Consider the following 17,616-nt stretch of genomic DNA (forward strand, 5'->3'; position numbering starts at 1 on the left):
ACTTGCATTCTCTGTTTGCATTGTGTGGCAGCTGTTACAGGGGGGAGAATAAAACAGGAAAATTACCCACGTTATTCTCAAAGGTTTCAAAAGAAAACGACTTGACACGCGAGGCTGAATGTGTGCTTTTACCTTGAGCGCAGTTTTTGGAGTGTTGTTTAACAGAAGCCGCATAGGATGCAAATGAGGCGACGGTAGACGGCAGGATGGGCCAGAGACAAACAACCATACCAAGATAAACAGCCGGGCTGTAAAAAAAGCGCACGCAGAGAAACAGGCCTGACAACAAGCAGGGACGAGTGAGGAGACAAACACGTGACCTGATCGCTCCATCCCCCAGACACGCATGCACGCACGCACACACACACCTGTTCCTCCCGCTTTCCAAACAGACAAGGAACAGAGGCAGACAGGCTCACTGATAAGCATCAGCCAGAGAAGTGGAGCCACACACACACACACACACACACACACACACACACACACACAGATAAGGACGGGTTCACTCCCTCTCTTTGGCCCAAGGCCGCCCTTGGGTAAAATTTTGGGCCACATGGGCACTCGATGTCTAGACGGACTAGCACGGAGACAGACAGAAAGACACACACAAACATTCTCTCTCTCTGTCTCACTCTCTGTCCCTCTCTCTCACAGCCTGCCAACGACATTTCAAGAGCCTCCCTCCTGGCTGGCACGGCAGTCAGTCGGCCATTTTACAAACTGACAAAAGTACGGCAGAGCCACGGCGACCATGGTAACGGCACGCATCCCGCCGTTGCAAACAGGAACAGGGGGACAGGGGGGGGTCCAAAAGAAGGCTCCTGCGCCCGGCGATAAAATTGATAGCTTACGAATAAACCCCGCCAGACCATCTCCCAACACAAAGCCAGGGCGTGATGTAATGCCCCCCCTCTCCCTCAGTATCGCAGATTTTAGGATGCCCATGTATGGGTTTTCCGTGCAATCTGTGACAACAAAACTAAAAGAGAGATCCCCTTTTCCGTTAGCAACGTTCCTTCATCGCTCTTTGAGTCTCCTCCCTTCGTTTACTATTTTTCTCCGTATCTTATCGTATTCGGGTCGAATCCCGGCAGCGTCAGGTCTGAGGTGTAACTTACACGCCATTAAACAAAGACGCTTATAATAAGAGCCTGATGGTTCGGACTGGCCCCCCACCACCACCACCTCATCCACCCTAACCATCTCTGCACCACCTATGATGCCACGTATAGGTCAGACAAGCCTCCATAATCGGCCATTGCGTATTCTATTATCGGCGGCTGTCACGGCAGCCATTATGTTATTTGTATATATTTTTCCGTCTGACAGTCAGGGCAAAGGAATGCTGTACGGCTTGGGAAGCAGTGGCTCGCCATCAGGCCGTTGCCAGTAGTCACGGCACTGTGAACACAGCGTCTATTGAAACGTCCCCATCGCCAATGTCCCTCACGGGGTTTTGAGCAAAACAGTGCGTTTCGCAACCACTGGCGACACAGTGACCGCGTCGTGGTGTTTAGCCAGGTGGCCGTCTCCCCAAACACACACAAGCACACAGAAATACGAGTGTGTTTGCTGTGGCGTGGCGCCTATGTAAATCATTCATGTACAGGCACACACACACGCACACACACGCGCACCCAAACACGCACACGCACCCGCAAACACCGGAAGGAGGGAGAGAGTCATGAAGACTGACATCCAGTAGGACTGTGATGCCCAGACCCATGTTTGCGGTTGTCCCCTGCGATGTCACAAGGTCAACTGAGAGACGGATACAAAAATAAAACGAAGTAACACACAGCCAAATTGATAAAGGGCATGACCTCAAAAACACTACGCTTTGTGTGCGACTTAAAATAATAATCTAATGTGGAGCTGCAAGCTCCTCAATTAGGCCGCACGGGGTCCGGCTAGCATGCCGTTGGAACGGATGGAGAGTGCATGGAGACACGAGAGCGAGAGAGAGGGCGAGTGAGAGTGAGAGAGAGAGAGGCAGTGAGAGAGACTGAAGGCAGAGCGTTGCTAAGCAGACTGAAAGCCCAGCGAGGCTGTGAGAGCCAGCTCTGCACCATTATGAGAGAAAGAGGAGAGAAGAACGGGGGGAAGGAGTGGAGCAGGAGAACATTAGAGGGACTGTAAACAGAGAATGAAACTGTATTAGAGGTGGACGGAGGGGGAGAGAAAGAGGGAGGCGGGGAGAGGGGCTCAGAGAGACAGAGCTGGAGCCCTTGAGTGATGGAGACCGTGCAGTCTTAAACCGTAATCGCACTGCTTCCAAAAAGAAAAAAACGACATCCAAAGGCTGCCCAATGGTTGCCAACGGTGGCACCGGCGACCCAATGTTTGTGTTTTATCATTATAATATAATAGCTGTGTATCCTTTAAGCACACACGCCTGTGAAATTGAATTTTAGATATTGGGGTTAAGCTGTAGGAGGGAGGGCTTCCCTCCGTATAAGCCTATTGGCTCCCGCATGTGATTGTATATCGACCGGCTGTTTGTTTACTTCTCCCTTCCTCTCCTCTGCTGTGGAACACTGCGGCAAGAAGTGGAAGGAAGAAGACAATGATTGGTCACTCACCACTGTCGGCAATGAGGCTGGGGGGGGGGGGGGGGGGGGGGGGGGGGGGGGGGGGGGGGGGGGGGGGGGGGGGGGAGAAGAGAGAGCGAGAGAGCGAGCGAGAGCGAGAGCGAGAGAGAGAGAGAGAGAGAGAGAGAGAGATTCAGGTACAGTGCATACAGAGGGACGAGTGTGGAGCACACCATTACAACCAGGGGTTAAGCACACGCCAGAGTGAGAGAGACACAGACTGACTCACACACACTCAGAGAGAGAGAGAGAGAGCAAGAGAGCAAGTCTACCTTGGATGCAGTGTGCACGCACGGCACGCACACACACGGGTCCTTCGGCAGCACTGCGGGGAGCTGCGGTCTCATCCATATTGGATGCCAGACCCTGTCAGAAACCGCTACTGGCGGAGTCTGCTTGGCCTCGCTACTCAGGGAGTTGGACCGAGTGAGTGTGTGTGTTTGTGGGGGGGGGGGGGAACTAGAGCGAATAACAGAGTTGGTCCTTCTCATTCATATTGACAATGGTGGGTGTATGTCCATGTTAAGCGTCTCATGGAAACAAGACGTGCACCCAACATTCTCCATGTGAATCAGAAGGACCAGCTCTGTTTTACTCGCTCAGATTTCAGAGCGATAGAAAATAAATTGCAGCGCCTATTTAACCACTTATCTTCTGGTAATGGATAGGAGGAATCTAGTGGTAATCTATTTACAGCCCTGGCTACATTGTACGCTGTATCAAACGCAGTCTAGGCAACTGCATCTTTTTGATTTATTTGTCACAGGAGGGGAAGAACGTTGAGGAAGCCATCAGCGGCTGAATTGCAGCCGCTATTCAGTTCCCCACCCCGGTGGTCGTATTGACAGGATACGGCCTGGTCCGACTGGGACCGTCCTGCTGTTCAAACAGCACTGGCGATAGGATTCCCCAACACCACTCCCCCACTTCCTGGCGAGAGCCCACCATGGTCCATTGGTTGGTCGAGGGGGGGGGGTCAAATGTATAACTATCTGAGCTCCAAGTGTACACACCTGGACAAAGATCATAGTGTGTGTGTGTGTGTCCGACCAGAGTGGGACACTGAAATATCCTCTCTCTCTCTCTCTCTCTCTCTCTCTCTCTCTCTCTTCTCTCGTCTCTCTCTCTCTCTCTCTCTCTCTATCTCTCTCTCTCTCTCTCTCTCTCTCTCTCTCTCTCTCTCTCTCTCCTCTCTCTCTCTCTCTCTCTTCTCTCTCTCCCCCCCCACTCCCCCCCCCCCCCCCCCCCCCGACTCCCTGGCGACAGAGAAGGATGATGAAGACCAAGATAATGAGGGAAGAGCAGACCAGAGCATTGATGCAGTCGCAGTGATTCACATCAGCAGATCAAAAGATGCTGGAGGGCGGGGGGGGGGGGCAGAAAGAACTGGGACCTAGCACTAGTAGAGAGTGTGTCTGTGTGTGTGTGTCATCATGTCTAACCTACAGGACATGCTGTAATTCCTGAAGGTAGTGTGTGTGTGTGTGTGTGTGTGTGTGTGTGTGTGTGTGTGTGTGTGTGTGTGTGTGTGTGTGTGTGTGTGTGTGGTGGTGTGTGTGTGTCTGTGATTCTGTATGTTTCCTCTTTCGGTCGGATGTGATCCTGTGGTCTTTCGCGTAATGCTCGAGACAGGGCATGTCATAGGTCTGGCACCTTGGGGCTATTAGTGAGAAACACGTAGGTTCAGATGAGATCACAGGAAATGTTGCTGTTTCCCCTGACTGGCTCCCAGCAAATTTAACAGGCCCAGTGGGCGGTTTACTAGACACAATGCTTTTTGAAAAACACACGATGACGGCTGCTCCCTAATGGCCCCCGGAACAGATAAATCGAGGTCTGCTTCGACGCAGCAGGGATCTTTTACTAGCGTCAAAGAAAATCCATCTGGACTTCATGTCCAGCACCTCACTATATAATTGCAGCAAAACTTCTTATTGACAATGAAAACCGGATTTGTAAACAGCAGCAGAAGTATGACTGGAATTGGTTAGAAACAACAAGAAAGTAACTAAATTGCAACATTTAAAATGTAACCAAACGGTATTAAATGTCAACATAGTCGATGCAACAGACACTTGCATGAGACTTATAAGCTAACAAAACTAAAAACATTAGGTAATATACAGAACTTGCTGCAAGTAATGTGTTCGGACTGGAAGTCAATTACCTGAAGCGTTACTACTAAGGTATTAGAGGCAATGAGAACGGGAGTTAACAGACTTAACCCAAGAGAGGGGAATGCTCTAGGAGTGTACCATCATGTTTATGTACAATACCCCATTCTAACCCACCACACTGCTACACTGGACAAATGTTCCTGATGTTGACCGCCATAAGGCCCTAAGGTGCTACAGTCAAAAATCAAAATCAAACTTTTGAGAAAAAATTGTCGGCAAATTGGGTTGTCGACAAGGAGAAACCTTGTGTCGACAACACAATTTTGGGGGAAAAACTTGTATCAGGGTTTATTCCATCCCACAGGGCTGAAAACACTCTGTGGTCTACACAGGACAGCTGGACTTCCACAGAACGGGGGCCTCACCAGAGGGGCCCCGGGGCCTTACCAGAGGAGCCCGGGGCCGGAGGTGCCAAGGCTATTGGGAACAGGGCTGCCAAGGACCCCTGGGGAGAACGTTCTAAACATGGCCATGTAACATCCGCTTTATTCTCGCTTGGCTTTCATTCTCCCCTCGTCTCCTTTTCACGGTGGACCGTGAAATCCTCCTGGTGTCACAGTCCATGGATTCATGGGAGCTGGCCGTCTTTTGTTCCTCCTGGAACTAATCGCCAGGCAAACCGTCGCCCACACCACCGATGCCCCGGCCTCTCCCCTCCCTCACCTCCCCTCCCTCCCTCCCACCAGCCTGCTCCTCCTCCTCCTCCTCCTCTGTACTTCGTTACTGGAACGGTCTCCCCGACCAATTAAAACTTGCCTTGTATGTCTCACTCCTTGTTTGTTTGCGACGTTGAGGTATTTGGGAACCATTGTTATTACAGCCGCTGCTCGCCAGGGAGGCTTCCTTTGAATGCCAGCGTCTGTTTTATATGAAAGGCCCGGCGAGGAAGTGATTTGCTGGTAGCCTAGGTTGGGAATAGGGATGGATAAACACAGATCAACATGCAACGCAGGGGGGGGGGGGGGGGATTGTCACTGGATTTCTGGCGTCATTACTGTGGTCTGTCTTCCCCTGCTGCTGCGTAGCTTCTGCCGGGCGGCGATGAACAGTGTTTGAACTAGCGCGGCGGGGCCGGGCATCAGTTCGACCGGCGTTTGATGATAATGCAACAAAAAAGGTGAGCCGCTGTGGCGTGCACGGCTAGCGGCGCAGGTAACAAGCCCGCCCGTCCTTGGCTCGCCATTCCCGCCACAGCGTGTCTGTGGCGGGGGCCGCTTTCATCCGGTCAAAAACTCGGCCCCGAGGTTAAAGAAACCCCCATCCTCCCCGGTTCCGCGTCATTAGCCGCAAACGATTAGAACGAGAGAAAGACGTAGAGCGAGGAAGAAGCGGAGCCGCAACGACCGCTTGATCACACGGCCCCGACAGCGTGGCCGTCGTATGGGAAATTGACAAAGCCATTACGGGGACACGTGGATAAATTAGGGCGTGCAAAGTGGAGGAATTGGGATTGCCTTCCTTGACTTGTGTGGCCCAGCCACTTTCTCTGCCTGTGTTTGCATCATTCATAATAGATCAGTGCGGTGGCTGAGCTTAATGCCTCGTGGATGGCCCGCTGGGACGTGGGACACGCCTTTGATATTCTGTGTTTATCTGCCTGTCTAGGAGGACTGGGGACCATGGGAGACTATAAGGAGAGCGAGTGTGCGCCAGTGTGTGGTGTGTGCACGCTTGTGTGTGTGTTGTCTGCTAGTGTGCGTGTGTGTAGTCTATGGAAAACTCTGTTGTTGCTGGATCTCTCCATTTATATCTCCATTAATCACCGCTCCCATCGGGCGTGCACCATGGGGGAGACTTTCAAATGCAAAATGCATTCCCCCCCTGCTCGCATGCACAGAAGCCCAAAGGAATACACACAGACACAGACAAAAATACATTTCAATCCTTCCATCTGGGTCTCTCTATCAAGATGGAGAAAGAGCAGTGGCAGTCTCTGAAGACTTTATATCTGCTTCTCGGTCCCCCCTACATAAAAAGCTCAACCCTTGGAGACTGGCCATTCAACTCTCAATCTTATCGGCAGGTCAATAAATTAAAAGCACAGACCATTATTATTATGGTCTGTCACGGTACACAGTAAAAAGCCCCAATCATAATCTCATTTTTATTTCCCGTTCAAAGCCGGCCCTGTTTCTCTCTGCCATCATCCAGTCCGTCTCAGTCTAGTTTCCCCTCTGCCGCGACAAACTGGACCGCAGCCTTGGGTCCGGAGAGGTGGCCAGGGAGCGTCAGACAAGCAAACAAGGCTATGACTGTGGCTGCGTTCTGTAAAACTGCCCCCAGAGGCTGGTTAAAGGAGGGTGGCTCAGGCCGGTTTGGCGAGGTAGAGTCGAGAGGAGGGGAGGAGGAGTAGGGGCTGGGGGTAAGAAGAGTGGCAGGGCCAGCTTTGTTTAGTCTACGTGTCTGCTGGCAGACGTGGCAGAGGCTCCGGTGCTGTATCTGGGCAGGCCCTATCTTGCTGCTGCTGCTGCTGCTGCCGTGGCTGCCACCGCCTTCGCTACAGCAAGCACGTCAGTCCCCTCTGCAGAATACTATCTCGCCTTGGCCTGCCAGCTTGGAAAAAAAACTGTGAGCCCGGTCAAAGACAGCAGCGTCGGACGATCCCGGGTCCACTAAGTCACGACATGGTTCTGCTCACACCAGTTGATTTGCAAACGTTATTTGTCGTGTGGCACTTGCGATTAAGCACGTTCAGGACTTTATGTACAAGGAAATTATTGCGGAAGAACATGCCTGATAGCTATGACAAAATATTTGGAGCCGAACCCGTTTGTGGGTTATCCTTACTGTTGTGTTGGCTGCCCTGACAAATACTTGTAAGACAAGTTTCTTGGAGTGAGACGTCGGTTTGTGGCAATCAGCCTTCGGGGCCAGTGAATGAGGCTTCAACCAAATAATGTTCCTAATGTTCTAAAACAGCTGTTGAGCGGACACCTGTTAGTCTCTGCAATAACCTTGTGTAATGTGGTAAGCAGAACGACCTCGCCAGTGGGAAGCTCATTCCTTATTATCGCTAGTAAATACTGATTACTGGTTATACAAGTCCATTCAATCATCATCTAGCTGGTTAACACTGTCCTCAACCACTGTCATTTGGAAAGCGACGTTGGCTTTTGGAATCACACAGGGCCAGCTCCCCAAATGCATAACCCAACCATCGCTTTGTCGGTGCTACTGCTGATACTGGAGCTGACCTCACGGACACATACCAGAGAGGCCCATGCTAAGCCCCGCCCACTAGCAGGGGGCCCATGTAGCCCCGTACAACAGGCGGTGCAGTGAGGGACAAGGCACCGCCTTTGTGCAATGGAGGGGCCGAGCTGGCCCCCGCGGCAGGCCCGGCTACATGCGCGTGTGTTCAGGAAATGATGAAGTAAAAGGGGGGGGGTGGGGGGGGGAGAGGAGGGGGCTCCCGTGATCCAGGCACTGCTGTCGTTTTCGGTTTCCACGAAAAGGAGAGGAGAGAAATAAATGCCAACCCATACGTGGCTGAAATGCCATGATTGAAAAAGGGGGTGGGTCGGGCCGAGAGACGGAGCCGGGCGAGCCGTCTGAGGCGAACCGCACAGCAGGTGGCGTGTGATTGGATGAGCTGGAGCGCGGTGGCAGACTACCATGTTGACGGCTCGTCATGGTCGTACCAAGGTTCAAACCATTTACATTTTCTTATTACTCAGGAGAAGAAAAGGTCGGTGGGGGGGGGGAGGGGGGTGGAGACAATCTCCGCACGACGAGGTGGAATAACACCCAAATGAGATAAGAGTCAAATGGAAAGAGAAAGAAATGGGTGCCGACTGAGGGAGTGGGACAACTGCAGGAGTTCACTGTCCTCACCTGAACTTCTCCCCATGAGCCCTCCCCATCAAGCCAATGGGACATCTCTGAGGACTGAGGGAGGGAGGGAGGGAGGGAGGGAGGGGGCGTGTTCTGCGCCCGCCTTGCACTATGTTTCGTCTGTGGCCTCGGCTGGAGGGACCTGAGCCAGGGGAAGGCAGGCGACAGTGGGGGAGGGCGAGGTGGGGTTAACTTGGGAGACTGGTGCACATGTCTGAGAGACCCATCTTGCGTAACGGTGGAGAGGCCCCCTAGGTTGTGCAATTTCCTCTCTCTCTCTCTCTCTCTCTCTCCTCTCGTCTCTCGTCTCTCTCTCTCTCTCTCTCTCGTCTCTCTCTCTCTCTCTCTCTCTCTCGTCTCTCTTCTCTCCTCTCTCCTCTCTCTCCTCTCTCTCTCTCTCTCTCTCTCTCTCTCTCTCTCTCTCTCTCTCTCCCTCCCTCCCTCCCTCCCTCTGGTCCAGCGCCGATCTCAAACGACAGACAAGCCAAATCCATCAAGGCTGGGAGACTCAATCGATCGTCGATTGCATTCCTTTCGTCTCGCCACCCGTCGCAAACTCACGCACACAGAGATACACATCGGCACACACACACACACAGACAGAGACACAGACAACAGAGTTGTGCACGTACACGCCCTGCCGGGCTGGCTCCTGCTTATGTAACCATCGACTTATCGACAAATTCGACTGCTTATTTTGTTACTGTCCACTAATTGGGGACTCCCCTGGGAGAGGCATGGAGGAGGCCTGGGGGGGGGGGGGGTGGACTGACCATTTAAAGACGCACATGAGGGAGCAGCGGGGGATTGGTCTGAGCTGCCAGTGGCAGACGGTTCAAAGGGATGATGGGTAACGAGGGACAGTTAAAACATAATACGAGACTTTACTCAAGAGCCACAATGCATCAGGGACACGGAATAAGGGAGAGACCGAGAAGAAGCGGGGGTAGAGGGTAGAGGGGTGGGTGAAAGGCAGATCAGGAGACCAGATTGAAACAGAACGAGAATGAGTGAACCACAGCCAGCCAGACAAGAAAGCAGAGTCAGTCAGTCAGTCAGTCAGCCTGTCAGCATGTCTGCCAGCCAGCCAGCCAGACAGTGCAGCTGTGGCGGGTCTGTGGTGGCGATGAAGTCACTGCTTTCCAAATAGTGGATAGAGGAAGCCAGCGTGCGGCAGCTGTCTGCTGTCTGCACCACAGCCACCACTCTGGCCCGGCCGCCGGAGCCAGACAACAGGAAGGCCTGTTTCGGACAACACAACAGGCAGGGCAACAACAAACTCGCTACACAACAGCGGCGGCGCCAGGACCGCCTTAGGCAGCTGGAGTTTGCAAGAGACGCGCAACATTCACGAGTATCGTGGTAGTAGACTTACTTGAAATTAACAATTGTTCTGCAGATCGAGATTCAAGTTGTTTTTTTCATTATTAATTATAGGATGAACTGCCGTTGCACTCCCGGTCATTAATTGTGCGTGTGCATTGGGCACGACTTGTTTATGCAAGGAGGAGGCCGTTGTGTTGTCGAGCCAAGCGGGTTTCTGTTCGACCCAGCAACACCTGGGGGTACAGTTGGATCGCACAGCTGTAATCACAGCTGTAGTCAGATAATAATCAACTGCTACTTTGGCGGCCGGTTGTAAAATGACGCGTCTGCGTCATGGCTGATGAAAGACCACATAAACGTTACACCACGTTCTTTAAAAAACTGAATAACACCAGATGAACGCCCCCCCAGCCAGACAAGTATTCGTCAATGTTGATGAAGCTTGTTCAATTCCCGTCATCGGTTATAAAATAAAAGAGGAAGAGATCGTGTCGACAGAGAGAAAGACAAGGCACCAGCCAGTTCACGCCCAAAACACTTATAAACTAATTCCGTTATTTTTTTTGTGTGTTTCTGTTCGTGTATCTCTGTGTGTGTGTGTGTGTGTGTGTGTGTGGTGTGTGTGTGTGTGTGTGTGTGTGTGTGTGTGTGTGTGTGTGTGTGTGTGTGTGTGTGTGTGTGTGTGTGTGTGTGTGTGTGTGTGTGTGTGTGTGTGTGGCAGGTTCTTCTCGGGGTAAGGGTTATGAGCGCTGGAAGATGGGAGGCATGGCCATGTGGGCCCTGACGGTGTCCTATGTCTAACACGCTCTGTTTAGACTGCAGGGAATGGAGGGCGGCTAGGCAGCAGCGCCTGGGGGCACAAAGAGCCTTTTATAGGGGCTGCCAGAGACAGAGACATGGGGGAGAAAAAGAGAGAGAGAGGGAGAGCGAGAGACACCAAGAGTAAGTGAGAAAGAAGGAGACGGACAGAGTGTGTGTATAGGGGGGTTGACCAGAATATTATTGATGGGGTGTGTGGGGGGGGGGGACTTTGGGGACCGACCAGACTCTCCAAAACAGGAAGTGCCCATCGCTCGAGGAATAGAGTTGATATGGAACACCCGGAAGGGATTTTTATTATTTCATTTTTCCTCAACACTCTTAACACTTCGACCTTCGACCTGCCCAAAGAGTCCTCTGTGGCAGTGAGGGTATCACGACTTGTTTTAATAGAAAAGAGTGGGCTCGCAAGTGTCTGGGTACGGTCAGCAAAGAGGGTCTCAAGTCGGCGGTTAAACCGACACACACACACACACACACACACACACACACACACACACACACACACACACACACACACACACACACACACACACACACACACACACACACACACACACACACACACACACACACACCTTCCTTTTCGAGGTGGGTCTGCCCGGGCTGGCCTTTCTCTGACACTCAGCGAGGATGTGGAAAGGGTGACTCACTGTACTGCAGCTGTGACTGGACACTGGGAGTCTGGAGGATGTTCAGGAAGGGGGCTGAGTAGGGGGGGGGGTGGAGGTGGGTCTCTAGCTCCCCACTGGTAATGCCTGTTAGCCAGGCCTGGGAGGGGAGATAGGGAGTGTGGGGGGGGGTAACCTCGTTGTCTGGCTAACGACCTTTGTCACCAACTGTCATTCTTCCGCCCGATGAACGGGAGTAGTGGTGTGAAGAGTGACCAGCTTCCTCTTATTTTGTAGGGGGGGGGGGGGGGGAGTCAATTCCAAGAACACGGGAAATTGAAAAGACCAACGTGTTCCCCGGCGAGTACCGACGGATTCACCTCTGCCCTACAGCCGTTTCACGTGTGATGAAACGAGCAACACTTACAATGAAACACCCATCCTCTCTCCCCCCCCCCCCCCCACACACACACATACACACTCTCCAGACTGAATGAACACCTGAGAGGCTGTTGAGAAAGAAGCGGCGGATGTGTCAGACGGAGATAGACAAGCATGCGTCATCTGAGCCTCCAGTGAGTCTGGGCCGCGCCGCGTTCCCACCGAGGAGGCAGCGCTCGCCGCGCACACGTACACAGACCGAAACGGGGCGACGGCGGAGTCATCCGCCCCCCCTGGGTGCCCACCCGCGCGTGCTCATTGTAGCGGCCCTGTGAATGCGGGCCTGTGAAGCACGTCCAGCCTGTAATTGTGATGAAAGGGCCACATAAATAATCCTGACCGGTTTAAGCAATGCCTGTGTGTAGGAGCCGGGACCTGACCATGGACTCCTTTGTGTGGATGTGTGCGTGTGTGCATAGGAGTGAGTGTGTTCAGATCCGTCTAAGACAAGTAGACCTTCAGCCAAAATAGGAGGAGGATGGGGAGAGGCGGGGAGGGGAAGGCAGGAATGCGGTCTCGGCGCTAGACGAGACAGCAGACGGTATTTCCGGCACACTCACACCAAGTTAAACACACTGGGGGGGAGGGGGAGGGAGGCAAGGGAGAGGGAGGAGGAGGAGGAGGAGGAGGAGGAGGGAGAGGGAGTGAGTCTCTCAGAATGTCAGTGACGGCCAACAGAGCTGGTGCACGTACGCTCCCTAGCACACCTGCAAGCCTCTATTAATACACACCGCCGAGCCTGAGTGCCTTCTACATGGCAAGCCATAAAAGCCTTCCCTTCAGTTGTTCTGTTCAAGATGGCACACACTTAAATCACCCGGAAGTAATTGGGGTTTTATTTCTGCCACGGATGTTAAGGCTTTTAATTGTTTTTTTAAATAGATTTAAATGGGCTGGTGATAACCAAAGTCGCTGTGGGGCATATGAAATAAAGAGAAATAAAATGGCCACCGATTTGACCAAGCCAGGGAGCTGTGGTCAGGGGGAGGTCATGAGACAGCAGCCCAGTCAAGGGCAGGGAAACCATCCAGAGCTTTTCAGTAGGACACTAATCTTTGCGTGGCTTTGAGATACACATGGACACGTTTCCCCTCATAAAAACATCCTTAAGCAAACATAACAAAGAAATAAAGATTGTTTCTGATCCCACCTAGGTGATAGCTTTTAAAAGATATAGCTGGCCGCTGGAAAGGAAATAATAAAAACCATTGCTTATTGGGCTTGCAGATCAAGTGGGTCATAATCCAAATTGCTTCAATTGCTGGGTCTAGCCCAGTGGCTCCCAGCTGGGGCCAATATGTCAAGAAATGTTCCTATCCATGTAAGAGGTCGTCTACTGCTCTCCCTCTACATGAACTCAGTGCGTCTCTGAGACTACGCACGTCCAAACTCAATCGTATAAACAAAAATCGTTTTTGAATATGCTCATATGGGGAGCTATTTAAAAGTCACTAATGGGACATGGTCAAAATAGATTAACCACAGTGGAATGAAGGAGGTCCCAGCTGTTCTAATGGCCTTTTGTTCAATGACATTATGGGGTGACCTCTAGGTGATCCACAGTGACAAATGATGCACTTCCCCCTTAAGCCGCGGCAGCTGACCTAACCCTATAAGACTTGGCCGGAGCAGACGAGACATATGTCACCACCTGGTCTAGGCGTCTCTCACACACACACACACACACACACACACACACACACACACACACACACACACACACACACACACACACACACACACACACACACACACACACACACACACACACACACACACACACACACACACACTTCATTTTGCAGCTGCAGGGTTGAACACCGACCCGATTCGATCCACTACCACACAGAACATCAAGGGGCCGGCATGGAATACTTCCCATTACGGTGGGCAGCTTAGCTCAGCCTGCCAGACAACACACCGCAGCGAGGATGATGATGATGATAATGATGATGTTGATGTTAATGATGAATGACAAAGCGATGTTGCATGGGGCCACAGCGGAGACACAGCTAGAAAAACAACTGGTATCACCTCGAAAGGAGGGCCCTTGCTGTGACGAATGACAATGGGCATGAATGACAAAGACGCACCCGCGAGTCAAAACAGGGTCGCACCGAGAGGACAAAACACAACAGCACACAGTGGTGTCACAGGAAAAAGAAGGGGGAAAAGAGAGAGAGAGAGAGAGAGAGAGAGAGAGAGAGAGAGAGAGAGAGAGAGAGAGAGAAAATAAAACAGTGGGTCACTCACTTTGTCTAGCGACCTCTTCAGCTGGTAGTGGAACTTCTCCTTGACCTCGTCCAGCAGCTCCTTCAGCCGCGTCTCCTCCGGCGTGCCCTCGTACTTCCGGGCCAGCTGCAGGTAGCAGGGCCACTTGGCCGAGTCAAAGCCCCAGTGGCAGGTCCTCTTGTCGGGGGACTTGTGGGAGTGCATGACGAACTTCTGCGGCGAAAAGAGCAACTGGCACTCCACGCACTGGACGCACGGCGCCTCTGGCTGTGTGTAGAACTGGGGCACAAACAGGCCCTGGCACTTCCCCAGGCACTGGTGCTCCACCTGGAAGCTGGCCTCGCTCTCCGCCAGTAGGCCCGGCGCCGGCAGCTTGGCGGCGGGGTCGTTGGGGAGGGCGGCGCCCGGGCGGAGCAGGGCGTTGCACAGCCGCTGCGCGTCCGTCAGGGTGATGAGGCCGCAGGACGGCGCGTTGAAGGGCAGGATGCCCAGCACCTTGAGGATGTGCAGCTGCTCTCCGTCGCAGCGGGAACAGTAGACGTACAGCTCGTCGCACACGGCGTTGATCTGCTGCAGCGAGAAGTCGCGCAGCACCGAGTTGAGCACCTGGGGCAGACACAGCCGCTTCTCCCCGCCCACGGCAAAGCAGGAGATGGACTCTCCCTCCAGCAGGGAGTGGGTGAGCTCCGTGGAGCTGTCGCAGGGAACCAGCAGAGGGCCCCCTCCTAGCACGGGAGGGGACGGCAGCGGGGGCATGCCGTTGGGGGAGGGCTCTGGACCGGTGCGGGCCGAGAAGGCGGCCGGGCCCCCAAGGGAGCTCTGGCTGCTGAGGGTGAACTGGGCCAGTGTGTGCTTGAGCCCCGGGCTCAGATCCAGAGCTTTGGCTGAGCCGGAGCAGTGCAGCTCGCCCCGACCCTCTGCGTCAATTTCCAAGTCCTCTGGCTGCTCACGCTTCACCTTAGGGGTCCTGGGAAGGGCCTCCAAGCTCCGGCGCTTGAGGTTGATCTCCGCAATTACCCGCTTCTTGATGGGCGCGTCTTCCAGACGCTCCCGGTACAGACGTTTCATGTTGCCCTTAAAGGAGGTCAAGTCTTTGAAAGGGGTTTTCAAACTGGTTTGGGTACTGGCCATGTCTATGTTGGGTTTATTGTTCTTTCTTTCGAGTTAGCCCGGTTCTCGTAATCCCTTTTGAGTTCTCTCCTGATCTTTTTTTAAATTATACAAATCTCCTGGTATTCAGACACATACATGACGATCCAACGATTCGGTGTATTTACTCTGCTTCCTGGAAAGGAAAAACAAATTAAATTGTTAGAAACATATAATTGTAATGGAAACAAGAGAACACTGTATAATTAACACATTGGAATGTTGATTTAAAAAAAAAAAGTCATGGACCGTGTTATATCCGAACGGCGCAAAACTGTTTTATTGCCTCTTCCGTTAGTTTGGGGTTGGAGCGACGAATAAGTGTTTGCAAGCCAAATGGCAATTACCATATTGACACAAACAGTAGGTTTTCAGCAGTTGCAATTGAACCCTGGGGGGAATTCGCATCCTGGTTTTTACCAGGGGTGGTGAAACAGCATTTCCAACACAAAGTGCGAGTTTTAACAAGCAATACTGTAGTAGACCACAGCTAAATGCTCCTAGCCACCCACTCTCTGTTCCATTCCATCGCACGCTACTTGCTACTATTCTGACACAAGCGGTTTGGAACATTATTACTTTGCATTTGAAAGTGCCCTTCCCGACCATTGTGTTACCCCCAGGTTGCTTACCACACGCTGACCCCATCAACTGCGCCAAGAACAATTGATAAAACGGTAACTGTTCTCATTCATGACCGACGTGATCAGCATAATCAGTCAATACACGACCGTTGTGTTTCAGTACCACAAGATATATTTCAGCTTTACCGCCTCTACAATAATAACTGATTAATACATTATAACTCCAAATGTAACACATCTAGCTGATAATGGCTGCTACTGCAGTACGGCACCAAGAGAGTAGATTGGATGCTTATTAGCGAGACGTGTTCAGAGGAAGCCACATCTACCTTTAAATATTATTATTGGCCTACAATAAAATGATCAGATTTCTGAATACAAGCCAGACAGACGGATGGTACGGGTTACTGTGTTTGTGGAAATCTATTTTTAAAAGGATTTCAATAGATTTGGTTTCCAAGCGACAGCGCTGCCTGAATTTCAATCAAACATTCAGCACGCAATTGTATTACATCGTTATAACTAAACAGCATCACAAATGTACCTATAAACACAATCAAACACAAAGCAAATAGCCAAAGAAAAAGCCGTAATTTCGCCATTGTCGGCGTTGCTGTGTGCAAAGTGGGCTTCACCTTTCGGGATTCCAATGTTTCTAAACCCCCAACGACCCAATCTCACAATTTCAACGCAGTGGGTTTGTGTCTTGAAACAACCGGCCGTCAAAAAACAACTCATATAATCTGTCACCAATCGTTTATATTCTAAAAAGAGCTTCTCCTTCGAAACGGGCTGCAAGGACACCGCGGACAGCCTGCCTCCACTACAAGCTCCCCCACCTCCCTCCGTTCCCCGCCTTGCGTCTGCAGACTACTTCGCCTCCTGTGGCTCCTCGCCACGACGGCAGCGGTATGCAGACAGCGCTGATAATGACATTCGCTGTCTACAGTCTGCCCCGGGAAGGCACCTCGGTCGAGACGACGTTACACACAAACACAACGCTGCTATACGGTCTCGTTGTTTACAATGGCACGTATACGTGTGGTCGGCGTTTGTGAATGTACCGGGGGTGTTAAATCCACGTTAAACCACATACAGCGCGAGCGGCAATTCCAACCAGTTGGTTGGAATTACAATTAAATAATTTTAATTATTTTGTAATATATTTATGAATTCTGACGCCTCGTACACACATAAATATTCAGTAGAAGGTAAAACCGACTGGTTGTATTTAGCGTTTAGCATCGCAGATATTTATAGAGAAATCTATATTTTCGGGGGAAGGGGGTATCGCGGAATATCCCGTAGTAGAGGCTAGCGGCTAGCTAGCTCGGCTAACAACTACCCCCACCACCAAAGCGTAGCGGCTTAACCGATAAACTGGGGCTTACTCGCTCCACTGTGTGCTCCCGTTCGCTGCGGCAAAACGCCGATAATCATCCCTCAATCGGTGTAACACATATCCGATAGCCCACGGCAACATCATCCATTAAAAACCTGACACGGTTCTCGTTTAAAACACTTGCCTGAACGCGGTCTCCCGTCCACACTCGTCCGAGTCTTCTCCGTACTGAGGGGCTGGTCGACCTGTGTCAACAAGATGCAGCTAGAAGCACCACTACAGCCAGGCAACGTCACTGCACGAGCTCACAGGGTACGTCACCCGACCGACGGAAACTATGCGGGGGTGTCTGTCTGTCTGTCTGGCAGACTGGCAGTCTGGGGTTTGTTTTCAACCGCGCGGAGTGAGGAAGAATCGAAAGGTGTTCGGCGTGCATGTTTTTCGTTCTTTTCTTTGCGTTTGGTGAGATGAGTGGACATTTCTTCTGACACGAATGTTGCCGTTGTAGTA

General features: G+C 51.9%; 1 protein-coding gene across 1 annotated transcript in view; it reads right to left on the bottom strand.

The window, feature by feature from the left end:
* Nucleotides 1-17,557, bottom strand: part of skila (SKI-like proto-oncogene a) — a 34,104-nt gene extending 16,547 nt beyond the window's left edge. The window contains exons 1-2 of the mRNA XM_030363622.1: nt 17,291-17,557; nt 14,053-15,316 (exon numbers count right to left, since the gene is read on the bottom strand). Coding sequence (XP_030219482.1) covers nt 14,053-15,162 — 1,110 coding nt within the window. The 5' untranslated portion in view covers nt 15,163-15,316; nt 17,291-17,557. The remainder of the gene's footprint in view (nt 1-14,052; nt 15,317-17,290) is intronic.
* Nucleotides 17,558-17,616: the final 59 nt, after the last annotated feature.

The sequence above is a fragment of the Gadus morhua genome, chromosome 8 (genome assembly GCF_902167405.1).
Source record: "Gadus morhua chromosome 8, gadMor3.0, whole genome shotgun sequence".
Lineage (NCBI taxonomy): Eukaryota > Metazoa > Chordata > Actinopteri > Gadiformes > Gadidae > Gadus > Gadus morhua.